The sequence below is a fragment of the Macrosteles quadrilineatus genome, unplaced genomic scaffold, assembly GCF_028750875.1.
Source record: "Macrosteles quadrilineatus isolate MER2022 unplaced genomic scaffold, UCM_ALF_1.0 Scaffold_5__1_contigs__length_97177068, whole genome shotgun sequence".
NCBI lineage: Eukaryota > Metazoa > Arthropoda > Insecta > Hemiptera > Cicadellidae > Macrosteles > Macrosteles quadrilineatus.
Window position 1 is genome coordinate 51,169,409 of NW_026542598.1, and position 14,833 is coordinate 51,184,241.

The following is a 14,833-nucleotide window of genomic DNA, read 5'->3' on the forward strand; positions in this document are numbered from 1 at the left end:
TTTAAATTCAGTATTATATATATTTAAATACCCCCGCCGCAGCAAACCTGCAGACTAAGCGAATTTCCATTTGACTGATTGGATTTACACTGAAATGTCTACTTAAAAATATAACATTTATTCTTGATTTAAATATAATTAGTTTAACAAGTACTTAGGTTTGCTGCATCAGGGAGGGTAAAACGGGTTTTAAAAACATTTTCCAAATTTGATCAAAATATGTTCACAAACAAGCAAACTACAACAGTTTACTTATTCTCCATAAGAATAACATGGGAATTTTAAATTTACATTTTTTTGGAATTTTCTCCGTAACCATTAGGCGCATAACAACGCTTCAATATACTAAATTATTTGTTTTTTTTTAAGCTCTACAAAATGGTTTGGAAACTTTTTGGAAAAAAAAAATTTTTTTTGGAAAGAAATTGCTAAATGTTATGTTTTTTGGGTCAAAAATGGGAAAAACCTATTTTTACCCCATAAAACCCCCCGTAAACCCCCGTTCCCATGGTCCGATCATGCTGGATCGCGAACTCGTTCGAATAAACGTACGTTTACACGTTCGTACCAAATTTCATCAAAATCGGATCATTTTTGCTCGAGTTATCGTGCTGACGGACATATATATATATATATATATATATATGAATTTGAATGGATGGTGTTTTTGGCCTCTAGGGACCTCAAAACGAAAAAAAAATCGGTCCCGCGTCCAGGTCTTACCATGAGTACTACGGTAATAGCTTATTCCCTATATGGGAAATTCGCTAAAACACAGAAATTATTGATGCTGCAGAACAATTTTGTATAATTAAGTGACATAAGATTCATATGAACCACTGAGTTTGGACGAATACTTGCCTAATGTACATCAGCTGCGGAAAAAAGCCCATCTGTAGAGTATTTTTCCGTGTGACATGGACATTGATAAAATTAATTTTCGCTACACTACTGTGAAATAACCTGTTTTAGTTACATGTTCATCACCTGCAAAAATTCATTATTACATTGTTTACTACGGGAAAAGAATGTTTACTATGCAAAAATAATGTTTACTACCTTTTTTGGATTTTTCCGACGTAAACAAACAAAGATTTGCTATTGTTTTGTCATCTGTTTTAAATTTTCAACAACCAAAGTATTATAAATACTGTAGGAACTTTAAATTTTAGGCATTACCTAAAAATGCTATGAGTTTTGTCATGTTCCTAATTGGTATAATTGAGTATGGTGTATACCTTTTATTCTGTGAATAACTTTAAATGCTTTAACTCTTTACATAATCTAAAAGACTAAAAAGCAACCAATATGCTCTAAACCAAGCCCAAAGTTGCTCGCCCCTGAGACGCCTGATATGGTAAACAGCGCCCCCTGAGGTGAGCGCCACATTAGGGGCTATAAATAAATATTGTGTCCTCCGCCGCAGCCCAGCCATTAGTACATTAGCACCCCGCCCCACCCCGTACAGGGTGGAACACCTTCCAATCACTTATTGTTCGTCAATATCTCCAATACTCCATCCGTCACATCTGCCTCTGCCACGGCGATCAGGCGGGAAACGTTTATCGAAGGCGTTTGGCAAGAAAGATAAATTTATAGAACTTTTCACTCATCTTTGGTACGTAGGGGCTGCGAAGACCAAAGTGGTAGAATAGTAGTGGATTAACATTTTAATTCTCAGATTTCCTATAATTTCCTATTGAATACCTAGTATGGCAACTAGTCTAAAAAATGCCTATTAATGGTTACAAACTCAGTATGCTATTGGCATAAATAAATCAAAATAACAGGGAAATATCTTGAAATGTTAGAAAATGAAAGTGTGTCTTTTATAGGCATATAAAAAATATAAGTGCTTGCCAAGTAAATTTTATAGTGGAGTCAAGTAATGTGACCAAATAAATAAGTACTTGCAAAAGTAAATTAATTGTAACCGTTTCCTGTTGGAGAAGATGTCAATAGATTATACATCGATTAGATTTTGAATAAGTAGCAAAATAATGTATGTAAATGAACTTTCTACATGTATTGAAGCTGCTTGATCTGACCTGTTTTGGAAGACGCTCTAAGGGTTTCGGACAGGGACGATGAGAAGTAGGAGTTTTTGGATCCGGGACTTAGGCCTGGAACAGATAAACATTATTATCATCATGAAGCACTTATAATTGTTTAATGTTAATACGTGTAACACAAAAATAGTAGTACTGAAGTGCTGGATGCGGAAATAGAGTTATCAAAAGCTGTAGTGTCAAATAGAAGTAGGTAATAAAAAGTATAGTAACCAAGCAGACAACAATAATTGAGGAGTTCTTTGAGCTTGGTTAAAAAGTTTGTGTTTACAACAAAAATGACATTACCTAATTTACAGCATCAACCTCTGCTTTATTTTTAAAATTATAAAAATGGCTTCATATTTAATCTAGTATTTAGAAGTACTATATTTGAATGTGTTAAATGAATGTTGGATGTGTAGAACTAGACATTATTTTAATGTTTAGCACCTACAAAAACCGCATAATCAATAAAATCTCAACGTTGTCTGAAAATACTGCAAATTTCGAACCAAAAGCTACGTAGGGTTGAAACAAGCGGTAACCGAGAACTCCTGTATAATTACACAAGATGACTATGACAGTCGGTATCCTAGCAACGCCTTATCAGACACACACGTTCAAGCGTCTACACACATACACACACACACGCTGGGCCAACTTTGTCACCAGGACTTTACCTCACAAATTGCATGGAGACAGTATCAGTATCAGGGGTTGTAACGCCCCAACCCCCACTCAAACTTAGGGGAGAACTCTACTCGGAGATTTCGTTCAGATATCAGCTCCAGAGCCTGGCCATTGAATGTGTTTCGGAATACTGGGAATACTGATTCTCATGTTATATACGATTCTCTGTGTAGCTGGAATTCATGTTTTTGGTGTGTATTTGACCCAAGAGTGGGTTTCTCCAGAAGGTTAATTGTGTCTCTTTAATTACTGACTTGTACCACAGTATAATTCCAATATCATTTGAGCATTAAATATTAGGGTTAACCTATATGAACCAGATGTTCCCAATGTTTCTATCATTGGCTTTGTAATACCAATGTGTAAGAAGACTCTCATCCTGATCTATTGTATCTAATGTATATCTAATTTTATCTATAATTATATGTGCGTTTAATGTTAGTCACGATTGGGTGGGATAATTACGAATAAATTGTCTTCTTATATTTTAGTGTACATTTTACCATCTATTCTTAAATGTTTGTTCATAATAGGAAGGGGTCGAACAAAATGTTGTAAACAGATAGATTTATTTAATGAACATTTGATTATTTAACAAGAGTATATTAAAGAACAGATCTAAATAAACCGGAGGAGACTAACCTTGAAAATTGGTCACTAAATCTTATCCATAAAGAAGATAAATCTATCAATTCTATGGAGTGGGTTTATACAAGAACATGGCATAACGTTTGTCTCAAATGCTACAGTCAATTTGTATTAGCTTTTGAGGTTATACACTGTTAAAGTTAAATAAAATATGTTACGGTTAACAATAAGATGAACTTTCTGTTTGTCTTGGGTAAAAAGCTTGTAATACGACAAAAAACAGTAATTGACGGTAGAATATGTCCTTAATTTGAATTCTAAAATCGGCTACAACTTAAAACGTGCGAATGGGATCTACATCTACCACAATTAAAGGGGGTATTGATCTGTACGGCTTTTTGGCGATTTCTCGATTAATTAATTCTGCCTGGTAACATACTGAATGTAATCAAATAATTTTACTCGTATCGCCCTTATTTGTGCAATTCTTTCTATTTCAATTGTAGAGTTCCAGTGGTAAACATTTATTATCTCAACTCGGATACGTTGAAGTTTAAAATACCTTAGTAATAGATTTACTTCAAATAATACGCCAAGAAAATTATCATAATTATTTACCTGAACCTGAAGAGAAATGAAGACCATTCTTATCGAGACGCGTTTGTGAGTCCATACCTGGAAAAATCATCAATTTAAAAATGTGTTTTATGAATGACAAATGAATTTATTACATGAACACTATTAAAAAGGTAATGGGACTGTACGTTAAGATAAGGTCAGGTTTTGTACGTTATAAATCTTGTTGAATTATTTAGGAACTTTGTTTGCAAAGTAAGATGAACTCAATTAAACTAAAATTTCAACTGGAAATATTAGTTACTACTCACAAATCTGAGTGGCAATTAATTTGGCTTCGTCTTTTTGCACACTTTTTTATTGACAGTACTGTAAAATGTAAAACTTTAGAAAAGATCGCAACTTGTCAAATTATTGCAATTCTCTCGGGAACATTCTCTAAAGAAACAAAGAATTTAAGAAATAACGTCACCAATAAAAGGATGTCTTGATTTAAGTTAAACAAATATCCAATCCTTAAAACATTCGAAACACTACAGACTATTGTGATATGAATAGGACTATAATAATATTCAATAACCCAGCAAGACACATAACTCACTATGAACAAACCAAGTACCGTGGAGATAAAATCTGCACAATTCAACTCTGGTGAAAAGAGAACGAATGCAAAGTAATTTCTGAAGACTTCGCTTTTGTGAAACGGAATAAATATTAGTTGTTCGGTCATAAAGGTCTTTGTAAGGTGGAGGGTCCGTGTAAATTACCTTGGGGCGAGGAAATTGTAAAAATACTTAGACGATAAACTTCGGTCCGGAACCCGCCGTCGCAGTCTTATTCCATCGAGACTTGTGCATATTAAAGACATAATTATAGTCGGTGACAATTAAAGATGTCGCCATTGAAGGGGAGGGTTGTACCCCCTAAATGGAGGGGGTGCCCTGTGGCGTACCGACGCCACGACTTCCGCCCCCCTTTCCCTCTCCTCCCCAAACCGATGCTCCTCTGTCATTCCGCTTAAGTATTTCCTCGATGTGAGAATTAGCTTATAAAATATCGTCCCTCGCCGACATTTTTCTCTGGTCCGTTTAAATTGTGCAACCGCGTAACAGCTGGGGTGAAATAGTTGGTCTTTCCAATGCGTTCTTTGAAAGCTAGAGTATTTTTTATCCATTTATTTATTGTTGGGTAGATAATCAATAAATATTGTGTTACATTTAAGACTGCTTAATTTGACAATCGATAGTTCAACACACTAGGTAATCCGACGTTTAAATATTGTTTGTCGTGTTACAATATTCAAACTAGATTTGTTCTATGCCATGAGTCTTTAGTCTTTTAGGTTGATACGAGCTGCTATACCCGTGCTTTGCAAAGGGAAGAAAATGTGACCTAGATAGACATTACAGTGTATAAGTGGTGCTGATGCGTGTTTTTATACAGCAGCTCTATGATTTAATTTGAAAAGATAAGCTGATTTAAAAGTGTAAACCTACTTAAATTCAAAACTTGTTGATGTCAATAGATACAAAAGAATGTGACAACACACCTTAGTGTACCAATAACATACCTGATAAACTACTTGATATTGATGCTTCTAGATGGCCTACCAAAATTCTTCAATTTTAGTCAAGCCTCTTTACTGTAGCTTACTATATACATTACAAATGAAACTGTGAGCAATACTCTACAAAACGTATACAAACTTTCTTCAACCAAACATAACCCTCTTACTAATCACGTAAATAATGAACATATTTCCTTAATATAAATAAAGCATCACAAACATCTTTTTTGAGTAAATAAACAAGCACCATTTAATTTCACCAACCAGCTGTTTCATTAATTAAATTAAATTAAATCTTTTAAACTTTGGAAGAATATCAGACGAAGCCATTTGAAAATGGGCTTGTGGGGCAAAGGGGACAGAGCCTTTAAGAAATTTGTCCATACCAGTAATTTTCTGCAAATCTACACACTCTAAGCTTCATTTTGATATGCCATATCATATATTTTTATTTAGTAAATGGCCTTAACCGTTTTCATAAAATGTGAATACCGGTTGAGTGAAAGATGAGTATGGTGAATGGTGTGAATCTAAAAATTGCAAATAAATCTCGCACCGTAACAAATCAGCAACTCCACTAACAAGTTCCCATAACCGATTCTGAACAAGGAGTGGATAAAGCGTCAAATCGAATTACCCGCTCTCATCATTGATGCGCCACCACCCCCGTCACTACGCCACTAGACTGTAACGGATCCGCGCGTAGCGAACGGGGCGCGCGCCGGCGACTCTATCAAACTCTATTATCACACTGGTTCCCACATCCAATCATCCCCTCTATTGACACTGAGACTGTGGTCTTATCAGCCACGCGACTGTTATCACCGACTTGTAATTGATAATTGTGTGCAAGGCGTAGCAAGCGGTGGCGTTTTGAGAGTGTTTGGAAAAGTGGGTAGAAGTGACATATGTTTGTAATATTACGTTCAGTTTTTGTACCTGATTAATTTTAAATGAATATGAATTTCAATTAAAACAAAATTTTATTTATAGATTTGTATTGACTGACAAAGGAAATTCACTTACAAGATAATCTTGTATTTAGAGCACTGAAATAGTAATATAATTTTACAATTTTTCTAGTAAATAGAGGCTGTTTTTAATTCTTGTTCCATGGCGTGTTTTATGTAAAGTTTATTAAGTGTCCTTGTGAATTTCAAAAATAATACAAAAGTGCTGATATCAAACTTATTGAAGCAAATGATCGACTGTAATATGTTGGAAATATGTCCATCATAAAAATTCAACCATTTGACTTATTTACTAATTCCATACTTAAGCTATAACAACCATCTCGGATGAAAGGTTTTAAGCTATTTTAATGCTCGAACCCGATTAAACTGTTTCGAGCATTATGATACCAAATTATTAAATAAATAAACACAGTTCATCATTATTACTGCACTTTTTTATATGTTTTAATGATTGTGAAACAAAAAGCTTTATTTTTTTGTCTTTTACAAACGTTACCCCGTAATTGAAACCGTCCCAAATTTTCAATTTTTAAAAGATTTTTTTGCCTATTTTCAGTGGCAGGCCGGGAGAGCACGACGATGCTAATTTCAGAAAAACCAAGATAATTAAAACGTTTCACAAGACAAAAAACACGAAGAGTGAGTATTTAATCAAGGGGAAGCCCATTATACGTGTCGGAATCGCGGCTAGTGTTTGCGTTAACGACTGCATTATCACCCCCACCCCTTCACCCTTGGCATAATTGTTCATTTTTATGCCCATTTTAAGCTGTGGTCACACTTACTGTGATAAATCGTTTCAAACAAAAAAACTTTTAAGGACGGCTATTGTGAAAACCAACAACACTAACTGAAGGTTACAACACGATTAAAAAAATTGATTACTTTGGAACCATGTCAATAATTAATAATGCAACTGAGTGTAGTACACATATTTAAATATGTATCAATTTTAGTGAATTTATCAATTTTATGGATAATTATTAATCATCATCTGTGTGCTTTTTCTAGGTCCGGAGCCAATATAACTCTTATTTAAGTATAATCAGAAGAAAAAACATGAGTTCAGATTGTCCGTATTTTCAAAGACATTTTCCATTAGTCAACGTATTTTAGTATAATATTAATCTTGGAATATATCATTAGTATTCCTTTTGTAAAAATTGTAATATTTTAAGTCAAATTCGCTTATTTTTGCATGTATCTATACGGTGTTGCACATTCCACCGTGGGTTTATAAGGTGTATCCTTTGAATATTAATACAACAGCATCCAATAATCAATGGTAAGATAAAGGCGTTTATGGGCTCATCTGATCAGAAAACCTCTCAAATTAGCACTTTGAGCATCTTTTTTCTTTTTATTATGAATGTGTTTGGTGTGAATTCCTTTTTTTTAATTCTTGGATACCAATTCCGTATGACAACTTGAAATTAGCTATGTATACTCTTTTGCTGCAACGAGAGTATTATCTTTGACTATTAATACAACTTCAGGATCCAATAGTCAATGGTATTATGTTAAAAATGATGTTACATTAAAAATGAGTCAGATCAAGGTAACTCCAATACTGAATGAAGATAGCCAGGAAAAGCTCAAGAAAAACAGCATCTTTGTTTGAAAAATATTTATAATTTAGCAGGTTGTAAAGATTTACAGAAAAAAGTTACCCAGAAGTGATGGGATGTATGCTTCAAATCCTTATACAAAAGGTAAACAAGGCTATTAATATTTGATCAGGTGATGATGTAAAGACAAGATGAGAAATATTACTTCTCTAACAAAAACAAATTATGGTTTGTGTTAATTTTGTTCTGCTGCTTTCCTTGATGTCAGTCAGGCATTTGGAAGAAAAAAAAAAGAAAAAAAAAAAAAACTACAGTAACTACATTCGCTCTTTGGCTAACACAAGCGTTGCCTGTACGGTTAACTATAACTATCAATGCATAGAGTTAAATGTTATTATAATGAGTTTAGAATAAGTTGCAATTTAAACAAAATCACATTAAATTGAATATTTAAAGAGACGTAACATAACCTCCCTAGCCCCTGGAGTGTATGTAGAGTAACAGCGGCGACGATGTGGGATCTGTCGCACGATTGGCACGAATTATCCGACGATTCCACCCCTCTTGGGGAATTAAGGGGATCCAGAGACGCCATTTTGGCTGCTGCATCTTTATTTGACCCCACAAGCCTTTATTTGGCCTCGCAAGCATTATGACGCCACGTCCCTGAACCTCGCTCCGCATTCCGTTTTTCTTATTCTTAGAAATATTAACTATTTGTAGCCTAGGGTAAAAGTGTTATGAAGCAGCAACCTACAAATTTAAATTTAAATCCTAATAAAAGTCGGACCTATGACATACGGTATAATTAACTACAGTAAATTAACCAATCTCTCTTGCAAAAGCCTGATATGTATCATTTGTCAAATATAAATTACTAACTTACATGATCACATAGTATTTGTAGTTGTTATTAAATTATGTTTTGAGAAATTTTAAATTTAGTGGCAAACCTAGAATTAATAAAATTACCTAAAAATACTGCTACGATATTAAAACCTGATTTCATTAGGTTTCGCAGTTATATAATAAATAAAATAAATTAACCAGTTTTACTTGGTATCCTCCACCCTAAAAAAATATTGAGTCGACATCAGTGGACACAAATGTTGCCGTCACGAATCACTCATCAAAACAGGATTCAGTTTCTACATTTGGATGGCAGTTTTTTTTTTTAATTCTGAACTAGGGTTACCCGTCGTCACAGACTGGTACATACAGTAAGATGTTTTAATAACGGTGAATTTCCTTAAGCTATAGTTACATGGACAAGGGAGTCGCAACAACGGTGATAGTACAGGGGTTGGTTTGAGCCGAAAATGTTACCATTGAGCTACCACGTTCAGTGAAAACTTCAAAACTACTACATAAAATGTACTTGCTCTCAAGTCAATTCAGTAAGTGCATTTGATAGGAAGTCTTATCTTTTAGTAACACCGTAACAAAGACTAAAACAATGCTGCTTCAAAAGCCTATTCCTTCATAAGAAATCGCTGATTGTTCTTTCGTCTCACATTTAAGAACTATAGGATGTTTAAATTTCAATCTAAAATAACATAACAGTTGGGTAGCAGGTGGGTTGACGTTGAAGGGGTGGGTGAAAGAAAGGGGAGGGATCCAAGAAGCGAAATGAAGCCTCCTAATCACCATGGCAACGTGAAGAAGAGAAAGTGTAGAAGCAGCCAGCGTGAAGACATTCATCTTGTACCCTCCCCTCATGCCCGCCCTGCTAATCTACCCTACACAGGGAATAACAAACTTTTTACTACCCCTTTCCAAACTTTATTGAAGATGTATTGCGCTGAATGTTTGGGCCGAGAAAATATGCTGTATTTTGACATCCAAGATTAGATTGGGGGTGATTTTTCATCGAAACTCAGTAAGTTATTGACGTTCATGTGGTACGAGGTGGATGAGTCTGAGTAAATCATGTGTTTTAAGACACTTTCCAGTTAGTTATAGGGATAGGGCTGCATGTTGACGTTTTAGTCTTGATAAATAATAAAAAAATAAGAAGAAGTACCGCAATTGTATTTCCTAAAAAAATACATTTAACAAAAATAGTATACCCTTGGGAATCAACTAACCATTTTATGCAATAGTTGTGAAATGTATTATATAACACAAACCGTAGTTAGGTGGGTACGTCGTATTTTCACTTCAACTTAATAGGGACTCTCTTCTTAATAGATGATATGATTGCAAGGCATTAACATGCTTATAGAATCAATAAAACCATCTGGTATGTAGTTTATATTTCAATGCACTTGTTTGAATTAAAATATCAATTGCTTGTGTTTACAAAAGTCGTATCATAAAAGGAAAGATCACGCATGCAGCTTTTATCTGCTGATTTCGGCAAGCACAAGGCGAGCTATCTAGATGGCGTTGACAAGTATACTTTGATAAACATCCATATTCAGCACTGCCTTCTAAATATCGCCGTCGCACGAATGCACCCTCATTCATAAGGCAGTGCATGTCTTACATAGCGTGACTTTATACACAAATCGCTGCAACACATAAAAGTTATTTATTCAGTTTTTTACATCCACTGAATATGATTGCTTAATTTTATGGCAAGTTGATTGTGTATTATGCAACCTAGTGGTGGTTTCGCGTTATGGATGGAGGTTTTTCGCAATTATCTTTATGCTTCAGTTTATACATGTAGTTGTCGCTCGACTCACTATAAACAGCCTCGGTCTGAGAATGCCAACATCGTAATTTCAGCTTGTACAACTATAGCGTGACAACCGACTTGTTAACATTATGATGGTTGTATGAAAATTGAAAGAATGTTCCGTGCCTTTTGATGTTGGAAATGGGAGCCAAATACCACGAGAGCTATAATCAAGTTTTGAAGAATAAATATTATAAGTGAAATGATAAGCATAATAAGCTAAATATGATGGCTTTAGGCTTTTTGTTTTAAAAACTGGACCTTCTAGAGTGATGTTATATTTGACGCATAGTGATTGGCCAAGCAGTCCAAAGCCTTGACTCTCCGACCGGGAACAGTACCATAAGCTGAGGGTTAGAATACTGTTTAACGTACTTCGTAACATTGTTTAATGCTGTTGAGGGGTGTGCATGAAGACACTGCCACTGACGGAGCTGAGGTAGGTCGGTCTACAAGCTACTGAGGTTTGTCTACAATATCTTATGATCTACTCACTGTGATGTCTCTTGTCCGTGTGGTCGTCGCGGCGATGGTCGGGTGTGGGGGTGTGCAGCGCGGGAGGTGCAGCACAGCACGGTGCTGAGGCGAGGTCGCTGAAGACACTGCCACTGACGGAGCTGAGGTAGGTCGGTCTACAAGCTACTGAGGTTTGTCTACAATATCTTATGATCTACTCACTGTGATGTCTCTTGTCCGTGTGGTCGTCGCGGCGATGGTCGGGTGTGGGGGTGTGCAGCGCGGGAGGTGCAGCACAGAACGGTGCTGAGGCGAGGTCGCTGAAGGCACTGCCACTGACGGAGCTGAGGTAGGACCCTCGGTCTACAAGCTACTGAGGTTTGTCTACAATATCTTATGATCTACTCACTGTGATGTCTCTTGTCCGTGTGGTCGTCACGGCGATGGTCGGGTGTGGGGGTGTGCAGCGTGGGAGGTGCAGCACAGAACGGTGCTGAGGCGAGGTCGCTGAAGGCACTGCCACTGACGGAGCTGAGGTAGGACCCTCGGTCTACAAGCTACTGAGGTTTGTCTACAATATCTTATGATCTACTCACTGTGATGTCTCTTGTCCGTGTGGTCGTCACGGCGATGGTCGGGTGTGGGGGTGTGCAGCGTGGGAGGTGCAGCACAGAACGGTGCTGAGGCGAGGTCGCTGAAGGCACTGCCACTGACGGAGCTGAGGTAGGACCCTCGGTCCTGCAGAGCTGCCTTGGCCTTCTCTACACTCTGGAAAAATTTAGAATAGACTTACTACAGCCTCATTTTTGAGCGGTTTGTTATTTAATATTCATAATAACCATGGGTTGACATTGTTCTAACAGTAAGACCAGTGGTATATGTTTCGCGTGTTATAACGACCCTAGATTTATACGATTGTAAATATTTCAAGATTGTTAAAATCTCTTAAATATATTTCTATTTGAATTGAATGTTTTTCAATTTAAGAACTTGAGACAAACTGTACCATAAACTACGAACTATATAGTACTACATTTAAATTACTTCTCATTTGTTTCACGTTACCGAGTGATGTATTTTTGATGCCTTCAGCCGAGTAGCCTATGTTTAAGCAACATAGAAAAATGTCTGATCCCAATAGAAATGACCGAATCTTATAAAGCATCAATATTAAGCATCATTATCAGACTATCTATTTGATATTCTCCGCATTTACTCTTTTGGAATTTTCTTAACCCGAACTTCTTGTGATTATGAACCTGCTTGTCCGTCAAGGGGATCCAAATTTAGTGAAGTACATCTGCGGTTTAAGCCTTGGTTCCTGGCCCTATACAGTCCCTTTAGCCTCCTAATGACAAACTCATGTAGTCATACATGAACACCTTTTAAACTCTTGATGCATCCATATTAATATACGGACTTCCAACATAGCTTAACTCACCTGTTTCAGTTGTTCGAACGTGGAGGAGTTGCAGGCAAACCGGTAAGCGCAACCCCAGTCTCCAGTCCCGCTCATGCAGTCTTCGCTCTTGATATTGGTACATCTCTTGAGGTCCAGGGCACTCTGATATGAACACGAGCTCTCGTACATAGCGAGAGATCTGCGGACAAAGGACTAAGTAGAAAGCTTTGCTGCTGTTAATTTTTGGCGACTACAAAGAGTACTCTTAAGAGAAAGAAGGTGTAAAATCATTGACATGGAATTATGCAAGTGGACTTCTCACTATTTTGTTAGACTGAAGCCTATTTTAATATGTGTTTCGCGTTTGTGACGTCTGACTGCACTAATGTAAAATAAGCGCATAAATCTTCTTTTAGGGTAATTATTTTAACAAATATGCGATACTCTTTAATAAAAACTAGAGGCCATCCAGTGGTCAAAAACTCGACCAAAAATATGTAATGACCAGACATTTTTTTTGTCACCCTACGCTGTAAATGAAACGTGTGATTGGAAATTTCCATTTGTTTTCATTTTCTTTATACAGTTTATAGATGGTCATATTGTAAAAAAGATTGGGAAGGGAACTTTACCTAGTTTCTCTACGGAGTTTCTACGCCCAGCCGTTCTTTCAAATTAGTGGAGACAAAGAAAAACAGTTTCAAATTAATAAATAGATACTAGAGGACAGTCACCATTTTCAAATTGGTGGTTAAAAAGTATTCTTTTTTTAATGGTTACATTACAATAAACATATTCAAAAACAAAACGTATTCTGCATAATCCGGACAATCTTTAAATAGTCGTTAGCTGGTCCATCAAGCTGATAAATATAAGGGACTATGTTAAACAGTTAGTTATAGGAACAAAGTAGAATTTTTACACTGGAAAATCAAAGACAATTTGATTGTAGTTATTTTCAACCTTGATAAACGTGAGTGTCGGTTGTACATTCGCTATGCTGTGTTGCACCAAAGTCCGTTTGACCCAGCAGTTAAGTTGTGGCCGATAAACGACAAGCAGAAAAGTTTATTGTCTTCACAATCGAAAACACCGCAAAGTTTGGTCGTAAACCTCGTTCCGCTCAACGGTTCGGGATTACACTTGATTTATGTTTTCTGATCGGACAATTTCGATTATAAGTTGAAGTCTGTAAATCAGTTAGCTTACGTATGAAGTTTGCAAGATGATAAATGAAACATAAATAATATTGGGATTTCAACATTTTCAGTTGAAATATTGAGCTCATAAAAATCTATAACTCTTTCATTATCGTAAAAATTGCGAAATGTTGAACTAGTGTTTACTTTGATATTAATTAACCAATCAACCAATCAAGCCGTATGGAGCCTAATAAATTGGGATTTACCTTGTCACTGGTTAGAATAGAAAATGCCAAACTACTTCGTCTCGAATATTTAAAAAACTATCTCGTGCCGGCAAAACATCATTTTCGGCCCTGGGTACGAAAAGCTAAAAACCCTTTCGGCCCGTGGTACGAACGGTATTTTTCACCACACTACAAAATTGAGAAAATCTATATATTATAGATTATACAATATGCACACTAACCGTCAACACAACTGCAAGGTTATGTGAAGAAATAAGAAACTGGCTTTTATTTGACTAGAATAATAATTGACAATTTAATCCCTCATACAGTTAAAAAGCCTTCTCAAGCATTCGCAACTTATGTTTTAAGTAAATAAGCGAACAGCTGATTTTAGGGCCTATTTTCCATGGTATTGTATAATGTATTGTAACAAAATCGTAATAGCAAAACGATCACGTAGTAGACAGCTGCTTATTTGCTTGAGTAAAATTGAAAACAAGCTAGAAGCATGGATCTCTTTTACTACAACTCGTTTTGAGAGGTTATCTTGACATGATATGTAATTTCGCTGTCTAACTTAAATTGTTGAATAATCATGCAATAAATAGCCTTTGACGAAAAATATAGTTCATTACACGGGCAAAAATTGTCTTCAACCCTCGCCCATTTGCCTTCGCCTCGATCGCAACATTTTAGCTTGAGTCGAAAAGAGTGACTTCCGCCCTAGTGATGAAATATTTATATATTATAGTTTATACGCCAACATGGAATTTGTCTGTTGAACTCCTCCACCATTATTTAACCGATTTTGATCTTTCACGTCTCATTGGAAAGAGCGTGTCATGTAGATGTGAGAACTGGCCTTAATTTTTTGAAAAGTCCCATGGGCTCTACCATAGCCACCAA

At 36.1% G+C, this 14,833-nt stretch overlaps 1 protein-coding gene across 1 annotated transcript in view; it reads right to left on the bottom strand.

Annotated features, from left to right (window-relative positions):
- LOC128995597 (uncharacterized) overlaps positions 1-14,833 on the bottom strand; it is a 150,906-nt gene that overhangs the window by 107,299 nt on the left and 28,774 nt on the right. The window contains exons 2-8 of the mRNA XM_054420614.1: positions 12,595-12,754; positions 11,750-11,921; positions 11,563-11,703; positions 11,376-11,516; positions 11,193-11,336; positions 3,948-4,004; positions 2,049-2,123 (exon numbers count right to left, since the gene is read on the bottom strand). Of these exons, the coding sequence (XP_054276589.1) occupies positions 2,049-2,123; positions 3,948-4,004; positions 11,193-11,336; positions 11,376-11,516; positions 11,563-11,703; positions 11,750-11,921; positions 12,595-12,754 (890 nt within the window). The remainder of the gene's footprint in view (positions 1-2,048; positions 2,124-3,947; positions 4,005-11,192; positions 11,337-11,375; positions 11,517-11,562; positions 11,704-11,749; positions 11,922-12,594; positions 12,755-14,833) is intronic.